The sequence below is a fragment of the Quercus suber genome, unplaced genomic scaffold, assembly GCF_002906115.3.
Source record: "Quercus suber isolate HL8 unplaced genomic scaffold, Cork oak 2.0 scaffold_288, whole genome shotgun sequence".
In the NCBI taxonomy this organism is placed as follows: domain Eukaryota; kingdom Viridiplantae; phylum Streptophyta; class Magnoliopsida; order Fagales; family Fagaceae; genus Quercus; species Quercus suber.
In genome coordinates this window covers 675,415-698,665 of record NW_027069744.1, presented here as the reverse complement: position 1 = coordinate 698,665, position 23,251 = coordinate 675,415, and the positions used below count along the sequence as shown (strand labels likewise).

The window sequence follows — 23,251 nt, the reverse complement described above, 5'->3', positions numbered from 1 at the left end:
ATTGGGTTTTGGTAGACAAACATGAGTCATGACTGAAAGAATGGAAAAAACGCTCAATAAATTATCCCATTGAAGACCATACTGATCAATTTGTGGAGAGAGAACAATTGAAAATTTATAAAGAAAAAAAAAAGAGAGGTGAGGAGGTTGTAATCTATTGGTGACTATCAGAATTCCATATAATAGTGGCATGTGAAGATAGTAACACTTGACAGAGTAACACCTGAATTTAAATAGAGGCTCAATAAATGTCAATAGGTAAATCAAAAAAAAAGAAAAAAAGAAAAAGAAATAACTGATAACACAACACTGATGTAGTAACAATATATATATATATATATATGATTGGATCTAGTTGTAATTTGGGATTGTAAGTTAGTTTGAGCTCAACTCGAGTCTAAAAACTTATAAGCAATTTGGTCCATAGTTAAGTGTATGAGTTAGAGGGACATGTTAAGCTATGCTAGGACTCCAGATTATAAATTTTGAGCCAAGCCTCTAACATGGACCAAACTGACAAAATTTTTATTTATGTTTTGAAAGAAAAGAAGAGTTTGAATAATATATCAGAAGCGATACATTAGAAAAATTCTCAATTATAAGAAATTAATAATGGACATGGCCATGGTGATGGCGAAGGAATGTCTTCCATTCAAATGAACTGTTTCAAGCGTACAAAGCTAACTCATGGGCAGCCCAATACAATATACATGTGACTAATGAAATTCTACAAAAAGAAACTGTAGAGCCATCATTTTGGCTTCATCCAGCAGATGCCCAGCACTCCCAAGAGTCCAAGACACATTAGCGGAGTTAAGAGCTGCTATTTGAAGTTTGCTATCTCCTTCAAAAACCACCTGACGGAACCCCAACTCGCCTGTAAAATGAACTGGATCACCGAAACAACCTTCAATTCATCATGATTGCGTCCCCTATGAGATTGAACTGCCAACGTTGAGAATAACTGATCATCAACTTAATTCCCACTGATCTGGTCGTTGGATTATGGCAACCCTCAAAGTTTATCTTGGTAATACCATGCGGGGGAAGTCTCCACTTCATGTCAGTCATCTCTATATCTTGACGCACTCCCATTTCACTAATGAACCCCTTCTATCAAAGCATAAAATCCATCAGTACCTCAAAGTGATTTATATTATCAAAATCCTTATGTACATAGATAGAAGTAGCACTCCACATCTGAATTGCAAATGGACAATGGACTCTGTATCATTGAAACAAACCTTACATTCAATGTGTGATCCAATTTTCATTGCAAATAAAGGAGTATTTGTAGGGAGAATACCTTGACGTTCTCTCCATGTGAAAGTCAGCCTTATTTGGAACCACCATTCGCTATGAAAAATCAAACTCATTTTGCGTTCATACACTCTGAGAACAATTGAAAATTTATAAAGAAAAACCATGATAGGTGAGGAGGTGAGGAGGTTGTAATCTATTGGTGTCCGTCTGAATTCCATATACTAGCGGCATGGGAAGAGTCCAGGTTAATGAAGAGACACATGGAAGAATTGAAGATAGAGTAACACTTGAATTTAAGGAGAGATTCAATAAATGTCAATAGGTAAATCAAAAAATAAAAAAGAAAGAAAGAAAATAAATGATGACATGGTGCTGATGTGGCTTAACTGGAGCCTAGCAACAATAATTGCTACGCTTCAGCTTTTAGATATATATAGACTAGCATTTAACTTGCGCAATGCTCAAGAACGTTATGCATATTTGAAATACCATCAACTTAACAAAACAATACAATAAAATTAATCCGGGTAATGTAGTACATCCATTCATTTTATAGAACAATAATATTTACAACTATAATTTATTTATTTACAATATAACAATGGACCGTTTAAAGAAAAAGAATTTAGTTTAAAAGTAAATTAATTTTAAAATTTAAAATTAAAACAATCGTATAAAACAACATAGGCAATGATCTTAGCATGGTCTGCAAACTTGTGGAAAAGGGGTATTTGATCCAAACCTAATCCACAGACTACAGTGTATATTGTGGGTTCTTGGTCCATGATAGGCAATATCGGCATGCAAATCTACAAAATCACCTCCACAAAAACAGAAAATGAGAGAATTTAAAATGAATGATTATGTAGTAATCATAACTATTCTATTTAGTCGAAGAAGAATTTTAAATGTATTTAACCTCTTGCTTCAAGTCTAAAAATTACAAAATCATAAATGCGTGCAATACAAAACAAACATTAACTGATTTGATCTATTTGTAATAAAAATAGAATGAAGTATTTATGTATATACAATGCTCTACTTACATCTAGAACAACGTTAACATTCTGTTCATGGCATTTATTTATTTGTAGCATGGGTTCTTGGTTTATGAAAGGCAATGTGAGCATGTAAGATATACTTAGGTGTAGGCAAATCTGCAAAATCACCTACACAAACACCAAAAGAAAAAAAAGAAAAGAAAAGAAGAAAAAAAGAGAGTTTAAAATGAATGTTTGTGTGGTAATCATATTTGATCAGTTTGGATGGAGACAAATTCTAATTGTAGGTCCGATCCCCTCCTTCTTTGAGTCTGTAAAATTTACAAAATAATAGATGCAATTCAAGCAAACAACAACTGATCTAATTTGTCTGTGATAAAATTAGAATGAAGAATATATGTTGAGATTATGCTATTCCTTTTTATTTATTTCACAGATTAACGACTTTCCTAATACTTAAACAACTTAGAGTTTTAAAAAGAAGAAAAAGTGGGGACCAACCACAACAGATTAACAGCTTTCCTTAGTTTTTGAAAAGTTGGTCATCTCCTACAAATGATGCATTTTGAATTTCTCAACTCCAAATGTTTTCCTTGTTCATGGCAGTCAGTTGTTATTTGTCTAATACCATTTTGCACTACAATTTTCTTCAATTGAACAAAGACACAGAGAAAATGATAAGATGGAAAGAATGACATATTAACACATTGAGATGTAAGCAAGATCTACCTAAAAAACCCCTAACCATAGCTACAATTAAGCAAAAAACATTAGGTTAAAATTACAACTGGGTTCAAAACTAGAATCACAAATATTACATCACTTGAATTTCATGTTGATATAAATTTTAGGATACTCAGAATATCCTATGACAAAACCAAAAATTGAATGAAAAATATGGTATAAATAAACTAAAACAAAAATCCTCCAACAATTATAAAACCATAACCTAAATATAGAATATTAAATCTCTCATAATCTAAAAGAAAACAAAAAATAAAGTAAATAACAAAAGGGTACGATGAAACAAAATTGAGAACTGGTTACCTTTGTTTCACTTTTTAATTCTTAGCACTAAATAGATTGCCAATCTAATCAACAGTTAAAAATATCTTAAAAATCAAACTATAAAACTGAGCATTGTAAACAATCAAATCAATAGTTAAAAATATCTTAAGAAATAAATCTCTATCAAAACCTAAAAGTAAATAATATTATACTTTCAAATTTCACAGTTTTAACAAAGTGACAAATCCTTTAGATTTTTTTCAAACAGAACCACTTAGGAGAAACAAATGTAGTCAAATGCATTTAGTAAACTGTATCAATAGGATCAAGTTTCCAAATCAAAGTAACAGATGACGAAACCACTCAGGTTTATAAAATTTTTTATTATTAATATATACGAAAATTATAGCTTCTTCTAAACTATTTATTCATAACCAATTCAGATGCGAGCATAACGGTTAGTATTACCTAGATATAGTCTTCTCGTTCTTCTTCTAGCCATCCTTTTGAACTTATCTCGGATCTGGTGTGGCGCCAACACATTTGAGTCACTGATTTCTTTCAAATTAGAACATATTTCAATTAACTTGTCCAATACAGCAAACTTGGAATGAGTTTTTTGCTTCATAGATCTTCTAGTAACCTTTGTTGGACATGCTTTTGATTCTCTCATCTACTCTTTGCTGTCTAGGCATATTGAAAAATTAATAATGATGGGACTGACGAAACCAGTAACATCATGACGAGGAAGTCGTTCAGTGACGAGGTTAGACGATACAGACGAAGGAATGCTTGGACGAGCATAGCTTACTTTCACATCATTGACGAGGGAATCACAAGACATTCACTACAGCACAATTAAATTCAGAACGGTCATAGAGCCAACTGTATGGGCCGTTGTAACACATTAAAGCCACATTACACCAGACCAGACGTTACGAGGAGGAGCATTAAGATCTCCATAACTACTTCAACGGCTAGAAGCCATGAAGGTATGCATATAAAGCCCTCTTATTGTCAAGAACAAGGGACACACACAAAACAAAAAAGAGAACTATTATTTCTTGCCTTATCCATTTTTTAGAGATTTTCTTGTATACACTAACTTTGGCATCGGAGGCGTGGTGGCAGGCACCACACCGGTGACCCTTTTAAGAGGCTGCAGATTGGCTTCATCCGACCACATTGACTGACGAGTTCACGCTCCATCAATTTGGCGCCGTCTGTGGGGATCGACATTTTTTGGGTTCAAACTCGAAATAGAAGCTTCCTACATTTGTTTCTCCTAGGATGGAGTCCAATCAAGATTCCGCAGCCCTAGTTCAACAAGTTCAGGCCCTTGCAGCCACAGTTGAAGAGCTGACTAGGAAAAACCAGGAAATGAGGCTGCGACTCCAGCAGGAAGAAAATCGTTCGAAGGGAAATCAGGAAGGTGAAGGGGATAGCAACAGAAGAAGTGACCATCGGGGGCCAAACACTCCCCCCGAACAAAACTCAGACGTTTTTCGGGAGATGAGGAGGGAGATGGATGAACTAAGGAATGCCATCAAAGAAAAGACAGAGCGGAGTGTGGATCGGCTGGTTCGAGCGATGGATTCGCCATTCACGACGGCAATTCTCGACTGCCCAGTGCCTTCGAAGTTCCGGTTACCTTAGCTCGAGCCCTTCGATGGACTGAAGGACCCCCAAGATCACCTGAATACCTTCAAAACAACCCTAGTTCTTCAGCAGCCACCAGACGAAATATTGTGTCGTTCATTCCCAACAACACTTAAGGGGGCTGCCCGGGAATGGTTCACGAAATTGCCAAGGTCGTCCATCGACACATTCGAGCAGCTGAGCAACGCCTTCCTGCGACACTTTGTTGGAGGACAACGACCAAAGAGAACCGCGGATCACCTGCTCACCATCAGGCAGGGAGAGAAGGAAACATTGAGGTCGTATGTGAAACGCTTCACCAGGGAGACACTAGAGGTAGACGAGGCTGACGATATGGTACAGTTGACAACTTTCAAGGCAGGATTGAAGTCCAGGGAGCTCGTCAGTTCTCTCGCGAAGAACCCCCCAAAGACGATGGCTGAAATGCTCCTCAAAGCGCAGAAATACATGAACGCGGAGGACGCTTTGGCTGCTATCAGGGACGAGGGTAGAACAGAAGACAAAGGAAAAAGGGAAGACGACCGTAGAGGGCAAAAGCGAGATCGTTCAGATCGTCGAAATACTGACGGAGTCAAAAGGAAAGATGAAAAAAGTCCACGCACGGTAAAATTCACCCCTCTCGTTATGCCTGTTGACAAGATTTTGACACAGATTCTAGATGAACACTACCTCAAATGGCCACGGCCATTACATTCGTCCCCTAGCGTCCGCGACAGGAGTAAGTACTGTCGATTCCACAAAGATCATGGCCATTTCACTGAAGACTGTAGGGATCTCAAAGAGCAGATAGAGGAATTGATACGAAAAGGGAAGTTGCAGAAGTTTATAAAGAAGGGAGAATATAGCAAATTCCGAGATGAAAACAAAGGCCAACATGAATCCTCGTCCAAAAGCGGAAGTCGTCAGTCCCAACCAACCCAAAATGTGATCGGGGAAATACAGACGATATCAGGGGGGCCTGTCACGGGAGTTTCATTCAAGTCACTTAAGAAAGCACACCAACGATAGGTAAATAGCGTCCACATGGAGCTCCCACCAAAGTACAGACGAACTGACCAGGATATGACCTTTAACGAGAGTGATGCTAGAGGAGTGAAACAGCCTCATAATGACCCATTGGTTGTAATGCTTACTATAGAAGGGTTCAACACCAAAAGGATCCTCGTGGACAACGGCAGCTCTGCTGACATCATCTACTTTCCTGCATTTCAGCAGTTGAAACTGGACCCAGGAAGACTGCGTCCGTTCAACTCCCCCCTCGTCAGCTTCAGCGGTGACAGAGTATATCCCAAAGGCATAGTAACGCTGGCTGTGACGGTAGGAACATACCCGAGGCAATTGACTCGACAGATGGATTTCTTGGTAGTGGATTGTCCCTCGTCATATAATGTCATTATTGGGAGGCCAGCGCTCAACAAGTGGAAAGCGTCCACATCCACCTACTGCTTGAAGGTAAAATTCCCAACAGAAAATGGTATCGGTGAAGTTAAAGGGGACCAAATTCTAGCTCGGGAGTGTTACCAGGCTGTGTTTGCAGCCAAAGAAGACCACACGTGGATGGTAGAAGAAAAAGAGGAAGAAAAAACAGAAGTGCTGGAAACAGTGGAGCTGATCGAAGGGGAAGCAACAAGAACAACCAGAATAGGGACGACCCTGAGCCCTGAGATGATAGCGAAGCTCATTCAGTTTCTTCGAGAGAATTTGGACGTCTTTGCCTGGAGCCATGATGATATGCCGGGCATATCACCCGAAATCATCCAACACAGGTTGAATGTGGACCCAGGAAAGAAACCCATCAAGCAGAGACGAAGAACCTTTGCACCCGAAAGAGACCAGGCAGTCACTGACGAAGTGAGCAAACTTTTGGCAGCAGGCTTCATCAGGGAGGTATATTATCCAGATTGGCTTGCAAATGTCGTCCTAGTAAAGAAAGCCAATGGGAAATGGAGGATGTGCGTGGACTTCACGGATTTAAACAAGGCCTGCCCGAAAGACAGCTTTCCTCTTCCAAGGATAGACCAGCTCGTGGACTCTACAGCTGGACACAAGCTGTTGACATTCATGGACGCGTTCTCGGGGTACAACCAGATAAGAATGGCTGACGAAGACCAGGAGAAAACCGCCTTCATTACGAGTCAAGGACTCTATTGTTATAATGTGATGCCGTTCGGACTGAAGAACGCTGGGGCAACTTACCAAAGATTGGTAAATAAAATGTTCGTCAACCAAATAGGCAGGAACATGGAGGTGTACGTTGACGACATGCTTGTCAAGAGCAAAGAAGATCTTGCACACCTGGACGACCTGAGAGAGACGTTCAAAACACTCAAACAATACCAGATGAAGCTGAACCCTGGTAAATGCGTTTTTGGTGTTGCCTCAGGAAAATTCCTGGGATTTATGGTGTCACAAAGAGGAATAGAAGCAAATCCTGAGAAGGTTCAAGCCATAATCAACATGGCGTCACCCAAGACCGTCAAGGAGGTCCAAAAGCTCACAGGACGGATCGCCGCCCTCAACAGATTCGTCTCTAGAGCAACGGATAAATGCCTCCCCTTCTTCAAGACCCTTAAGCAAGCCTTCGCCTGGACTAACGAATGTGAAGCAGCTTTCCAAGAACTCAAACGCTACTTGAGCAATCCACCTCTCCTAAGCCCGTCAAAGGAAGGTGAAAATTTGTATCTGTACCTAGCTGTTTCAACTACAGCCGTCAGCGCAGCCCTGATACGAGAAGAAAACAGAATACAACTCCCAGTTTATTATATCAGCCAAGCCTTCCAGGGGGCTGAGTGCAGGTACCCAAAAATCGAAAAAATCACGTTCGCATTGATAATAGTCTCACGCAAGCTCAGACAGTATTTCCAGGCAAATCCGATCTGGGTAATGGCGGACCAACCTATCAAGAAGTCCATGAGCAAACCCGAGGTAGCAGGAAGAATGGTCCAATGGGCGATTGAGCTTAGCCAATTTGATATAGAATACCATCCCAGATCGGCCATAAAAGCACAGGCTCTGGCAGACTTTATCGCTGAGTTCTCCCTCCCAGACGAACAAAACCTTGCCAGTAAGGGCAAACCTTGGGTAATACAGACCGACGGTTCGTCGGCCCAAAAGCGGGGAGGAGTAGGGGTCGTCATAACCACCCCTGACGGAGAAGTATTGAGGTATGGAGTTCAGCTGAAATTCCCGGTGACCAACAACGAAGCCGAGTATGAAGGGGTTCTGACGGGGTTGAGGCTAGGGAAAGTGTTTGGAGCTAAGACGCTGTTAGTCCAGAACGACTCAAAGCTAGTAATTGGGCAGATCAAGGGAGAATACGAAGCAAAGGAAGAAAGAATGCAGAAGTACCTCAGGCTGACCAAGCACTTGACTCAAGAGTTTGAAGAGGTAGAGTTCGTCCAGATTCCAAGAAGCCAGAATAGGGCAGCAGACGAAGTATTGAAGATAGCCTCGTCAGAAGGAACGGGGTCGAATGCAGACTTGATGATGGAAGTACAGAAGAACCCCAGCATAGAAGAAGTCCCAACCTTCGCAATCCAGAACATAAGTAGCTGGATGACGCCCATTGTATCTTACCTTCGGGATGGGCACCTCCCTCAAGACACAAATGAAGCCAGGAAAATCAAGAAGAGATCTGCCAGATTCACAATTCTTAATGACACTTTGTACAAGAGGGGCTTCTCCATGCCCTACTTAAGGTGTATGAACGAAGAAGACGCTGAGTACATCCTAAGAGAGGTCCATGAAGGGATCTGCGGGGATCACGCTGGCCCTAAATCCTTGGTGAGCAAAATTATGCGAACAGGTTATTTCTGGCCTACTATGCAGGTGGACGCAATGGAGTTCGTCAAGAAGTGTGACAAGTGCCAGCGATTCGGGAGTATTCAACGACTGCCAGCCGAAAGATTGACGACAATAGCGTCCCCTTGGCCATTCGCACAGTGGGGGATTGACATTGTCGGCCCATTACCCTTGGGCAAAGGCTAGGTAAAATTCTTACTCGTCGCTATAGATTATTTCACAAAGTGGGTTGAGGCAGAGCCATTGGCAACTATCACTGAAGCAAAGATCCGGAGCTTCGTATGGAGGAACATAATCTGCAGGTTCGGGATTCCAAGGACGATCATATCAGACAACGGGCGACAGTTCGACTGCCAAGGCTTCAAGGACTTCTGCTCTGGCCTGGGCATCAAGAACCAGTTCTCATCGCCAGGCCACCCTCAAGCTAATGGACAGACAGAAGTGACGAACCGAACTCTACTCAAAATCATAAAGACAAAACTAGACGATGCGAAGGGTGCTTGGCCAGACGAACTACCCAACGTCTTGTGAGCCTACAGAACAACAGCAAGAACCCCGACGGGAGAGACCCCGTTCAGGCTTACTTACGGGACTGAAGCAGTGATCCCGGTCGAGGTCGGAGTAACCAGCACCAGGCGAGAGATGTTTAGCGAGGAAGACAATGACAATCGCCTGTGAGTTAACCTGGACTGCCTGGACGAAGTCAGAGATAAAGCCTGCAGCAGGATGGCGGATTACAGGAAAAAGATGACAGAGTATTACAATAAAAGGGTGAAACTCCGACGGCTCAACATCGGTGACCTCGTCCTGCGTGAAGTAACTCTGGCGACTAAAGATCCAACTCAAGGGAAACTTGGCCCCACATGGGAAGGACCGTATCGGATTGTTCATTACTCCAGACAGGGAAGTTACCACCTTGAAACGCTGGACGGACAAAGACTCCCGAGGCCATGGAACATTGAACACTTAAAGAAGTACCATCAATGGACGTAACAATCAAATGTACTTGTTATCAAAATCAATAAAGAATTCATTCAGCCAATATTACTCTATGAGCAGGTCTATGCAACCGAAGGTTACTGACGAAGGCAATATCCCTGAGAAGGGTGTAAGCCATTAAAAGCCAAAAGTGGCTAAGTAACAAAATTCCGCCTTGACGGATGTAAGTTACTGACGAAGGCAATATCCCTGAGAAGGGTGTAAGCCATTAAAAGCCAAAAGTGGCTAAGTAACAAAATTCCGCCTTGACGGATGTAAGTTACTGACGAAGGCAATATCCCTGGGAAGGGTGTAAGCCACTAAAAGCCAAAAGTGGCTGAGTAACAAAATTCCGCCTTGACGGATGTAAGTTACTGACGAATTCAATAGAAGGATATGTATAAAAAAAATGGCTAAGTATCACAACGAAGGTAATTACTTCAAAAAACAGGTAAGTGATATTAAATTAAAGCCTGGAATAGACTGAGTCATCATTACAACTAAAAGCCCATAAACACTGGGCCAAAAATCTTTCCTTTTGTTCCCAAAATAGACAGAAAGTAAAATTGTTCAGAAATTAGATTTACATAACTGCCCAAAAAACATGAAGGGCATCCTAAAAAAAAAAAAAAAAAAAAACTCTTTCCTTTTGTTCCCAAAATAGACAGAAAGTAAAATTGTTCAGAAATTAGATTTACATAACTGCCCAAAAAACATGAAGGGCATCCCAAAAAAAAAAAAAAAAAACTAAGTGTCAGTCTCGCATAGCGGCATCGTCATCAGGAGCATCCTCATGGGCATCACCACCAGCAGGAACCTCTCCAGGAGCGTCAGTTTGAACGGCAGAAGATGGGCGGCCTCGTCAGCGGCCATCTCTTGATCCACCTCTTCTAGATCCAAATTGTCCATGTTTACTTCGGAAGGATGCTTGACGAGGTATCTTCTAAGGAGCTCGAAGCCTTTGAAGTACCAGCTGAACAAGACGGTCTGGTACTCGTCCGTAGTCTGGAAAGCCTCCACAGACCTCGCAGCAATAGTCTTCAGACTTTCTTTAGCATTCAAAAGCTGTTCGTCCTTCTCCGAAGTCAGCTGACGCTCAGCCCTCAGGTCATTGTTCAAAATTTTGACCCTCTCCTTTAAAGAGGTGGCCGCGTCCATGGACTCAACAAGGTTTTTCTTCAGCTCCGAGTTCTCCTTCTCCAAAGCCTCCATCCTAGAGGTCAAGGATGCCACCCTAGCCTCTTGTGTAAGATGCTCAGAGGTAATGTGAATACTTTCCCCCAACACTTGGAAAGGAATGTGAGGACGTAAAAAAAAAAAAAAAAAAAAAAAGTTTTCTTTTGACAATGCAAAGAACACTCTACCTGGACGAGTCGCTGAATATGACGAGAGGCGACCTCGTTGAAAGGCACACCTGAGAAGACCTTAAGATCATCCGCCGTCAACACCTCGTGGGCCCTGTCCATGACTAATCTCTCATCATCCCATATTGTGGACGAGCGTGAATCAGCTTTCTCCTTTCTTGACGTTCGCTGCTTCTTCGAGGCCGGAGTGGGGATCTCCTCGATCGAAGTAGCCGGAGAGGCTGTCCTCGTCGGTTCAGTGACGGAGACTATGGCGTTGACGGGGACATTTGGGCTGGCAGGAGTAGCCATCCCCTTGACACGCACTGCTTTCTTCCCAATGCTTGATAGTGGCTCGTCCTTCTTGTCTCTCATCTTCGCGTACATGTCTTTTTTAAACTTGACCGTCATCTCTTCAAGAAGGAAATGGTTAGGAAAAAGTCCACATGCATAAAGAAAGCAGATATTGACGAGGTTAGTACTTACTTTTCTTGCCTTCAATACCAATGGAACGTAGAACGTAAGGTGACGGGTCTGGCCCGAGATGGTAAAAAGCCAAAGTACGTGGGTCTACCAGATCGTCCCAGCTCTCTATTGTCTGGGCGTATCCAAGGGCGGTTTCAACGCGCTCTTTATGCCTGCTCTTGAGCTTAGGCCGTCTCTTAACTGCACACAGCAAGGGGCAAAGGGGTCAGCAACATAACATAGCAGAAAACATCAAAACTGAAAACGACGAATAGAAAGACTGACGCACCTAAAGCCGGGGTTCCCCACCGACGATGCAACCTAGGTATATCACCTCAATCCGCGTTGGATTGAGTCTCAAAATCGTCCCCTGACACAAAGAAAAACCTGGATTTCCAGTACCTGAAGGACGAAGGCAAACCCCTGACGATCCTAGTATTCCTCGCCCAGGGAACTAACTCGTAATATCCATACTCCTTGGACTCTTTCAAGTGGTATAAATATGTGAGTTCGTCTATCCTGATCATATCTCCATTAGCAGCCAACCATATCTCCATACAGTTCACCACTATTCTCCACGAATTGGGCATGAGCTGCCCAGGTGCAATGCCAAAACGATCCAAAAGTTCCATCAGGAACGGATGGACGGGGAACCTAAGCCCGCAGGTAAAGGCTGACTCATAAAAACACACTTCACCCGGAAAGAAGTGACAAGCCCTATCCTTGTCACTAGGTAGACGAACGCGCACCCTTTCTGGAAATTGAAACCTATCCTTAAACCTAGCCACATTATCAGCGTCCAAACCACACGCCTCCCCGAGGGCGTGAAAAGCCCTAACCACTCGAGGGGAGGAGACGACTGAACCTCCCTCCGCTGGATCACCGTTTGACGATAATCCAGTCTCAAGGTCGCTAGACCTAACTTCAGACATCGCTTCTCCCCTCTCTCACTAGACCCTCGAACCAATCAACCGATTGACGAAGCAAAGGCAATAGATCAGCCAATGCAACACCCAAACAGTTACCCTCAAAAACGAAAGTTTCTAAGTGTGGGAAATTCCCCAAAGACCCTCCTAATCGCGCGAATAGGAAGGAAATGGAGGGGCAGTCTATCCTAACTTCAGAACTACGGACCATGGAAATGCAAAAATGCAAGAAGAAAATGACACTTGCTAAGAACCCAAAAGGAAAAGAAATCGAGTATATATATATAAAAAAAAAAAAAAAAAAAAGGAGAAGAAAAAGAAGAGTAAATCAGAAACCACAGCAAGGCAGAAGAAAAAAGGGAAAACTCAAAAAGGGAAAGAAAAACGTACCTCAAGCAACGGCGGAAAACACCAACGCACGGCGCACCAGTCTGAAGAAAAATTGCAGAATGGAGCTCGCCAAGGAACACTCAACAAAAGTTTTTTTCTTTGAGAAATGAAAAGGTGCAAAGTGGAGAAGTTTTAACCCAAAAACTAAGGCAACTGAAAAACAGCGGGAAACCCAAGGGTCACGAAAATAACCCCACCAATCCACAACACAACACGTGGCAACCACGCAGAGAACGCCATCACTACGCAGTTAATACGGCACGGAAGCCCAACAGGCACTTTTGGCTCAGGAGACTTTTCATCTTCCACGGCCAACATGACACGTCATGACGACCTTGGAATCCGGGGGCAACTGATGGGACTGACGAAACCAGTAACATCATGACGAGGAAGTCGTTCAGTGACGAGGTTAGACGATACAGACGAAGGAATGCTTGGACGAGCATAGCTTACTTCCACATCATTGACGAGGGAATCACAAGACATTCATTACAGCACAATTAAATTCAGAACGGTCATAGAGCCAACTGTATGGGCCGTTGTAACACATTAAAGCCACATTACACCAGACCAGACGTTACGAGGAGGAGCATTAAGATCTCCATAACTACTTCAACGGCTAGAAGCCATGAAGGTATGCATATAAAGCCCTCTTATTGTCAAGAACAAGGGACACACACAAAACAAAAAAGAGAACTATTATTTCTTGCCTTATCCATTTTTTAGAGATTTTCTTGTATACTAACTTTGGCATCGGAGGCGTGGTGGCAGGCACCACACTGGTGACCCTTTCAAGAGGCTGCAGATTGGCTTCATCCGACCACATTGACTGACGAGTTCACGCTCCATCAAATAACAAAAAGAAAAAACTAAAGAAAAACCAAGAATCATAAATAAGAGGGTGGGAAATAACTGCATCAAGCAATTAAAAAGAAAAAAAAAAATCTAAAGGGCTAAATCCATCTTTGCATTTGTGTTTAACCATTGTCATTCCACAGTTGCCACATTGCAATGAAATTTTCAATGTTAGCCATGAAATCAATGTCTAAGGAAATTTGGAAGCCCTATCAAAAGGTAAGCATAAACAAAGAAACCAAGATTTTGAATCAGAAATTTAACAAAAACCAAATGATAAAAGATACCCGTTGACAAAAAAAGAAAAAAAAAGAAAAAAAAAGATTTAATAATAATAATCACAAATCAGAATTTGGATTTCCAAAAGACACGAATTCAAAAGAACCATTCCTAGAAATACTCTCTGCTCCCTACGCTAATAGGAAATACTTGTTAACTTACTATTACATTAAGCGAAATAACATGTTTTTTCATCTACAGTATAGTTTTTAGCTTTTTTAACTGTATATGTGGTATTAGTTTAAGTGGGTATTTATCCTACTTGGCATAACATGAGACATTTTAATAAACTGAAAGTTCAATACGGGTATGAAACACCCTTGAATGTTTAGACCCTAAATTACAAAAATACCAATTCAAGCTTTATATCAAACAATTAATGTGCGGAACATGATAATAAGCTTATAACAGAATTGATAGACAATCTAAGCCAAATATACACACATTCACAGCAGTAAATATAAGGCAAAGATAAAGGGAAGAAAGATGCAAACACATGGACAACACATGATGTGTTATCGAAAAGGAAATCGAAGTCCTCGGCGTAAAACCTCTCCGCCGCCCTCCAAGTGGTCAATAATCCACTAGAAAATATAGTTGGGATACATGAACAGTAATAAACCCTCTAAGCCTAATCTACCCAGGTACCTAAGCCCTCCAAGCTTCTTGCTCCAACGAGGTTGTGCCGAATCTTTTTCTTTTCTAGCTTACCAGATTCCGCTACTTGACCATAGCATCAACCAATGTATATTGGTTCCTTCCAAACTGCTTCGCTCAGCACCAAATAAACCTTCTCACAGACGTGGGTGTGGTGAGATACGGATTTGGCAAAAGACCTCTCAAGGGTATGACAATGGAGAGGAAGAGAGTAGAGGAATTTGTAGAGTTTCTTAGATGAAGATTGGGGATGAGGCAATCTTTTTTTTCTCTAGGGTTTTCTCTCACAAAATTCTCTCTGGAAGCTCTCTCCATTTAGTGGGTATAAGGGTCTATATATAGTGAGGTGAGATGAGAATACGAAGAGACAAATATTTGCCAAACAGGGTAAATTGGCGGCTTGGTCTTGCGGCTTGTCCAAGTCGCGAAATCAAGTCGCGACATAACGGCTTGGCCAGTCTGGGACTTTTGTCCTGTAGTGCGACAGCTGGCACGACCCTTCAGCTTCCCTACGTGCATCTCACGTGCCTGAAGTTGGCGACTTGCAGCCGCGAGCCACCCGCGAGTCCTAGCCGTGAAGCTCTGCTTCTTTGTACATACTTGAGCTTTTCTTCACATCTTCTCACACACTACCCTTACAATAATCCCACCTAAATACAGGGTTACTAAGTGCTTAAATTACAAGCAAATTGGCACAGAATAAAGCCAATAAGATGGTTGATAAATTTCAACCTTACATAAACCATCAGCTTAATTGTTAGTATTATAACAGGGGAGCATTATTGAAATAATTTGGTTCCTTCCCTTTATATCTACAACTCCATATCTTTCACTTTTAAAATTTTGAAATATGCAGCAAAAACATGCATGTGCAGAATTTGGGGAAAAGCATAAAAAAAAAAGGCTTGTAATGTTGAATGCTCATAGGACTGAGACTAAACTGGTTTAAAATGTAAATTCAATGTTCAGCAAGCATTTGATTGTAATTTAAGTAGTTTATTTTTATTTTTTTTAATTTATAGTGAGAGGCTTTCAAACGATGTTGTAGCAGTAAGAGTTAAAATTTTAAGATTACTGAAACGATGTATCGTCAGGTCTTTTAACTTAAACCTGTAAATAATCTGCATATCAATAATCATGAACATATATAAAACTGATTTAGGAGTAAGCATTGTTTTAAGAAAATAACTCACTCAGAAAAGATGGATTGTGGATATGTATTTCGAAGACATTTCCTAAAGACATCATCTCTCAATAGAAGCTTAAATATGAAAATATTTAACCAAAAGACTAACATGTGCCAGAAAATCAAATGGCATTCAAGATGATTAGTGTTAGACTTCTATGAGATTAACAAAATGCAACGTTTGCATCTTAGAATTGAATAATACAGAAGATTGGCACACACATACACAAAGAGAAAAAACCAATAGATCATTTACTCAAGAAAACTTAGATGTCAAACACTTAAAAGCAACAAAAGAAACACCACAAATTTATGCATAAAGCCATTCCTATATAACTTTTAAATCATCTAAATGCAGCAATATTTGAAGCAATTTTAAGGATTTTTTCCTCTCAGTGGCTCCCACTCATCCTTTTTTTTTCTTTTTTTTTTTCAAATCTATTAATCATTCCGCAACATGAAAATCACAATCAATACATATATATCTCATCAAGCACAAATAACGTATATGTTAATGATCTACTTGTCAATTGAAAATAGTCCAAAGTTTACTACCAACAACGTAGGAGTTATAGCTGTAACTGGATACTGTGCTAACTTCCATAAACATATGTATCTTTGCCTTAAAAAATCTGTAATTCCACACCCAAAAAAAAAAAAAAAAAATCTAGGTTATCTTAGACTTAGACTACAAAAATCTAATTCCATCCAAACCAAGAAAAGAAGACAAACTGTACTTCATCCAAAAAAGTTTTCTTTAAAGAACATTATACTTTCAGATTTCAAAATCCAAGAATTTCAACCCCCTTTACAAATAACAAAACAGGTAAGAGGAAAAATAAAACTCGACAATTAAAGTGAAATGATTAAGTTTAAAGGATTACTAACCATTAAAACTCATGTAGGATTTCATTTGGTGGGTGTTTCCATTGATTTCAACAGCTAGGGAGGAAAAGGGTTATGAGTCAAAATTCCTAAATTGACAACAAACCATAATTGAAGAGAATATTAGGAAAAGAAATTAATACCTCTAACTCTGCTTCTGCTTTAATGAAATTAGAGGCTATAGATTGTAGAAAGATTCCACATCATCTCTGCAGAAAAAGAAATTGAATGATTTAAATCCAAGAGACGAATTCAAAACAAACCCATTACTGAAAATACTGAATAAAAATAGTCACATATCAGAATTCTGCATCGGTTAGTTTTTTTATATTGAGAAACTTGAAATCAGTGTTTTAATGAACCTGAAACCTAGTAAGCATTCAGTTTCTTTACAGTGAAAACCCAAAAAAAAAAAAAAAAAAAATCAATTGTAGCAATCTTTAAAACATAACAAAAGCAAATATGATTTAATAGGCTTCTTGTAAATTAAATCGAGAAAGACATATTTTGAGAGAAACCAAAAAATCAAATCAAAACCTAACGTAACCCAAATACCTAAACTTTCAATAATTGTACACTAAACTTTCAGATTTGAAAGCATAAAACGTTAAATAAGGGCAACTTTCCTAATGTTATTAAAATAGGTAAAACAGAGATTATAATCGAAGACCAAAGCATCCAAAGAAAGAGAATAAACAGCAGAATTTTAATTCAAATTCGACTACGAAAGAGCACTGGTGAGAAGTTCCAGGGAAATCAGTGCGTACCTTCGAAATACAATAAAACATAACAAAAGCAAATATGATTTAATAGGCTTCTTGTAAATTAAATCGAGAAAGACATATTTTGAGAGAAACCAAAAAATCAAATCAAAACCTAACGTAACCCAAATACCTAAACTTTCAATAATTGTACACTAAACTTTCAGATTTGAAAGCATAAAACGTTAAATAAGGGCAACTTTCCTAATGTTATTAAAATAGGTAAAACAGAGATTATAATCGAAGACCAAAGCATCCAAAGAAAGAGAATAAACAGCAGAATTTTAATTCAAATTCGACTACGAAAGAGCACTGGTGAGAAGTTCCAGGGAAATCAGTGCGTACCTTCGAAATACATTGTTAAAGAGAAGGGATGGGGTTGAGAATGATTAGATCAAAATCAAAATCAATTAAATACCCAAACCTAAGACTAAACCAACTCAAACGTTTAAAGCAATATTAAAAAAAAAAAATTTACCGATAAAGGTTTCTGGAGTTCTGACAGGAAGATGTCAGATTTCTCTTGTTAACAATGCTCTTTCCGAATAACGAACTCACGTACGTTCTCTCTTATTTCTCTGTCTTTGCCATCTCCAAACCTAAATCAAAGTGAGACTTTCGTACGCACCATACGGTTTTTTAAAGAATTAACTTATACGTGGCAGAATTTTAACTGGTCATTTTTCCTACCGCAACTCTTTAAAGCTTCTAATATTATGGTATTAGATTAGATTTATATAGACTGTGTTATTTTAAGGCGTTTAGTGGTGTAGTAAGTGTATTTTGGTCAACTGATCTCGGGTTCGAGCCTTCACTTGGCCTTTTTGTCCCACACTTGTTTTCGTTCTTATTGTTATTCTACGCTTACTGCTGCTAGTATTGCTAGTGCTAAAAAAAACCCGAATCACAATCACAATCAAAATCAAAATCAATTCATGAAATATGTTAGAGATCTGTGTAGATCTAGAAGCTTTAGGAATGTTGATCATGCCTTAGACCTGTTTGATACAATGCTTCACATGCGCCTTTTGCCTTCCATTGACGATTTTAATCACATGTTGGGCGCCATTGCAAGATTGAAGCATTACCCAGTAGTCATTTCTCTAATTAAACGAATCGAATCATTTGGTATCTCTCCTGATGTTTATACTCTTAATATTTTGATTAACTGCTTCTGCCATTTGAACTATCTAGATTTTGGGTTTTCTATCTTGGCCACAATTTTGAAACTTGGTTATCACCCAGACTTTATTACTCTGAACACCCTTGTCAAGGTGCTCTGTCTTCAAGGTAACATTGCTGGAGCTGTGAAGTTGGTAGAAGAAATGGAGAAGAATGGGTATAAGCCTAATGCAATTACTTGTGGAACAATACTAAATTGTCTGTGTAAGATTGGACAGACTAGTATGGCTATTAGCTTGCTTAGGAAGATGGAAGAAGGGAATTTTGAGCTTGATCTGACAGCGTATAACACAATCATTGATAGTTTATGTAAGGATAGATTGGTAACTGAGGCTTTGAACTTTTTATCTGAAATGATGATTAAAGGGATTCAGCCGGACCTTGTCACTTACAATTCCTTAATTCAAGGCCTATGCAATTTCAGCCGGTGGAGAGAGGCTACTACTCTGTTGAATGAGATGGAGCTAAGGAAGATTGTGCCAAGTGTGAGGACCTTCAATATATTGGTGGACACATATTGCAAAGAGGGAATGCTTACAAAGGCAAAAGAAGTTTTTGATGTGATGATTGAAAGAGGAATCATGCCTGACACAATCACTTACAATTCTCTAATTGATGGTTACTGTTTGCAAAGCAAAATGGATGATGCAGTCAAAACATTTAATATGATGGATGAGAGGGGTTGTTCACTTGATGTGTTTAGCTATAACATATTAATCAATGGATTTTGCAAAAATAAAAGAATTGATGAAGCAAGGAGTCTCTTTGATGAAATGTCCAACAAAGGAGTGGCTCCCAACATTGTGACTTATAACACTCTTATAGGTGGGTTTTATCGAGTGGAGAGACCCCAAGCTGCACTAGACCTATTACATAAGATGCAGGCATGTGGCCAACTTCCAGCTCCCCAAACCTATGCTATCTTGTTGGATGGCCTTTGTAAGAACAAAAAAATTGGGGACGCGATGGCATTGTTTCAAGAGATGGAAGACAAAAAGTTGGACCACAATATTGTGTTTTACAAAATCTTGATTGATAGTATGTGCAATGTTAGGGAACTTACAACTGCAAGAGAAATCTTTAGTAGCCTTCTTGCGAAAGGATTGCAACCTAATGTTTCGACTTACAATATAATGATCAAAGAGTTTTGCAAAGAGGGGCTTATTGATGAACCAAGTGAGCTACTAGAGAAAATGGATGGGAACCATTTCTCTCCTAATGATCGCACATATAACACAATCATCCAAGGGTTGCTGCAACAAAATGAGACAGCAAAGGCTGTGGAACTTATTAAGATAATGATTGACAAAGGTTTTTCAGCAAATGCAACCACTGCTATTTGCAAATCCAGCCGATAAAGCACTTCAAGAATTACTTCATTATTAAGACTTTGCTAGTCAATCTATAAGGTGTATGTATATTTGTTGGAAGTGGTTATTTACTTTTTGTGAAGTGATGATTCTTTTCATGAATTTTCAATTTCATTTATGTATGCATGGTTGTTTGTACCTGTTCTATCTTTTGTTGCAATTTCATTGTGCACTCATGTCGTTTCTTGGAAGTTGGAACCTATTTTACTGGATAGTTGTTTCAAAATTTTTTCTTATTTAAATTAATGCTAATATTGTCAATACAAAATTAACTTCATGGTTTAATCATTTTGGCATTTATGATTTAAAGTAAATGAAATGAATTGGAAACTCCCAACTTGTGATCATATAGCTGAAGAATGGTTCATTTGTTAGTGATTAATTACATTTCATGGACACAAAGAGCTGATTCTTTTGGAGCTTTTGTAATTTCATTTTGTGGTATGTAGATTGTGAATTCCTAGGCTAACTTGGGTTAGGTTTCTTAGTTTTAGTTAGTGATGTTATGCTTAAAGAAAACCAATCTTTTTGAAATACACAAGGTTAACTTAGTGATGTCATGTTTGGTCAAGTATAAATTTTTTTTTTTTTTTTTGGGTGTGTGTATATATAGAACTTATCAAATAAAAAAAAAAGTGTATATAATAATAAAAAAAAACATTTGTATATATGTGGCCCCCCAAACAAAAATTCTTGGCTCCGCCCTTGCCTCCTCCCTATGTTTTCACTAGTCCATGATGTTTTCACTGGTGCAATTTTTCCACAGTGACAAAACTGCATCCATGGACTTCCAAGTGCATGTGATGAAGTTGAAGAAGACGTGGTTGAGGGCTGATGGTGTTGGTGTAGTATATCCATATAATCTAAAGAAAATGGCACAAAGAAATGCTATTATAGGCCTTGGAAAGAGGTGGACTTGTTTCATTCCAGTGCTTAAGATACACACTTGTGATATATTAGAAACATTAGATGAATTGCAGGAGAAGGAAAAAAAAAAAAGATTACAGTGAAAGGACTTAATAAAGACTAAAGAGAGAGGAAAAAAAAAACACAATTAGCAATTAATAAGGAAAGAGAGCAATTAATAAGGAAAGAGATAATGAGGATGCTATTAATTTGGTAAGTAATTAATGATATAATGATGAACAATAGTGTTTTCTTTTAACTGTTTGATCTTTTAGAAATCTAAGGTTTAAAAAAGGTGTAACTCTTATTGAGTTACACTAGGTGTAACTTGAACCCATCTCGAATTAGATATATATATATATATATATAGTTTTAGATATATATATATATTTATATAGACTGTGTTATTTTAAGGCGTTTAGTGGTGTAGTAAGTGTATTTTGGTCAACTGATCTCGGGTTCGAGCCTTCGCTTGGCCTTTTTGTCCCACACTTGTTTTCGTTCTTATTGTTATTCTACGCTTACTGCTGCTAGTATTGCTAGTGCTAAAAAAAACCTGAATCACAATCACAATCAGAATCAAAATCAATTCTTGAAATCTGTTAGAGATCAGCGTAGATCTAGAAGCTTTAGGAATGTTGATCATGCCTTAGACCTGTTTGATACAATGCTTCACATGCGCCTTTTGCCTTCCATTGACGACTTTAATCACATGTTGGGCGCCATTGCAAGATTGAAGCATTACCCAGTAGTCATTTCTCTAATTAAACGAATTGAATCACTTGGTATCTCTCCTGATGTTTATACTCTTAATATTTTGATTAACTGCTTCTACCATTTGAATCGTCTAGATTTTGGGTTTTCTGTCTTGGCCACAATTTTGAAACTTGGTTATCACCCAGACTTTATTACTCTGAACACCCTTGTCAAGGTGCTTTGTCTTCAAGGTAACATTGCTGAAGTTGTGAAGTTGGTAGAAGAAATGGAGAAGAATGGGTATAAGCCTAATGCAATTACTTGTGGAACAATACTAAATTGTCTGTGTAAGATTGGACAGACTAGTATGGCTATTAGCTTGCTTAGGAAGATGGAAGAAGGGAATTTTGAGCTTGATCTGACAGCGTATAACACAATCATTGATAGTTTATGTAAGGATAGATTGGTAACTGAGGCTTTGAACTTTTTATCTGAAATGATGAGTAAAGGGATTCAGCCGGACCTTGTCACTTACAATTCCTTAATTCAAGGCCTATGCAATTTCAGCCGGTGGAGAGAGGCTACTACTCTGTTGAATGAGATGGAGCTAAGGAAGATCGTGCAAAGTGTGAGGACCTTCAATATATTGGTGGACACATATTGCAAAGAGGGAATGCTTACAAAGGCAAAAGAAGTTTTTGATGTGATGATTGAAAGAGGAATCATGCCTAACACAATCACTTACAATTCTCTAATTGATGGTTACTGTTTGCAAAGCAAAATGGATGATGCAGTCAAAACATTTAATATGATGGATGAGAGGGGTTGTTCACTTGATGTGTTTAGCTATAACATATTAATCAATGGATTTTGCAAAAATAAAAGAATTGATGAAGCAAGGAGTCTCTTTGATGAAATGTCCAACAAAGGAGTGGCTTCCAACATTGTGACTTATAACACTCTTATAGGTGGGTTTTGTCGAGTGGAGAGACCCCAAGCTGCACTAGACCTATTACATAAGATGCAGGCATGTGGCCAACTTCCAACTCCCCAAACCTATGCTATCTTGTTGGATGGCCTTTGTAAGAACAAAAAAATTGGGGACGCGATGGCATTGTTTCAAGAGATGGAAGACAAAAAGTTGGACCACAATATTGTGTTTTACAACATCTTGATTGATAGTATGTGCAATGTTGGGGAACTTACAACTGCAAAAGAAATCTTTAGTAGCCTTCTTGCGAAAGGATTGCAACCTAATGTTTCGACTTACAATATAATGATCAAAGGGTTTTGCAAAGAGGGGCTAATTGATGAAGCAAGTGAGCTGCTAGAGAAAATGGATGGGAACCATTTCTCTCCTAATGATCGCACATATAACACAATCATCCAAGGGTTGCTGCAACAAAATGAGACAGCAAAGGCTGTGGAACTTATTAAGATAATGATTGACAAAGGTTTTTCAGCAAATGCAAACGCTGCTATCTGCAAATCCAGCCGATAAAGCACTTCAAGAATTACTTCATTATTAAGACTTTGCTAGTCAATCTATAAGGTGTATGTATATTTGTTGGAAGTGGTTATTTACTTTTTGTGAAGTGATGATTCTTTTCATGAATTTTCAATTTCATTTATGTATGCAT

At 39.2% G+C, this 23,251-nt stretch overlaps 2 protein-coding genes and 1 long non-coding RNA gene across 3 annotated transcripts; 2 read left to right on the top strand and 1 right to left on the bottom strand.

Moving 5' to 3' along the window:
• Window positions 1-2,017: 2,017 nt before the first annotated feature.
• LOC136071137 (uncharacterized) lies at window positions 2,018-16,742 on the bottom strand. Its single transcript, XR_010632450.1, has 3 exons — window positions 16,700-16,742; window positions 3,741-3,955; window positions 2,018-2,072 (listed from the first exon to the last, which is right to left on the bottom strand). It is a non-coding gene; the product is annotated as an uncharacterized LOC136071137 (long non-coding RNA).
• Window positions 16,743-18,392: 1,650 nt separating this feature from the next.
• LOC112011884 (putative pentatricopeptide repeat-containing protein At1g12700, mitochondrial) lies at window positions 18,393-19,997 on the top strand. The gene has a single exon (XM_024044218.1). The coding sequence runs from the start codon at window positions 18,393-18,395 to the stop codon at window positions 19,995-19,997; it is 1,605 nt and encodes a 534-aa protein (XP_023899986.1).
• Window positions 19,998-20,791: 794 nt separating this feature from the next.
• Window positions 20,792-23,112, top strand: LOC112030361 (putative pentatricopeptide repeat-containing protein At1g12700, mitochondrial). Its single transcript, XM_024063048.1, has 2 exons — window positions 20,792-20,919; window positions 21,450-23,112. Exons 1-2 carry the CDS (start codon window positions 20,792-20,794, stop codon window positions 23,110-23,112), a joined length of 1,791 nt encoding a protein of 596 aa, XP_023918816.1.
• The last annotated feature ends 139 nt before the right edge of the window (window positions 23,113-23,251 follow it).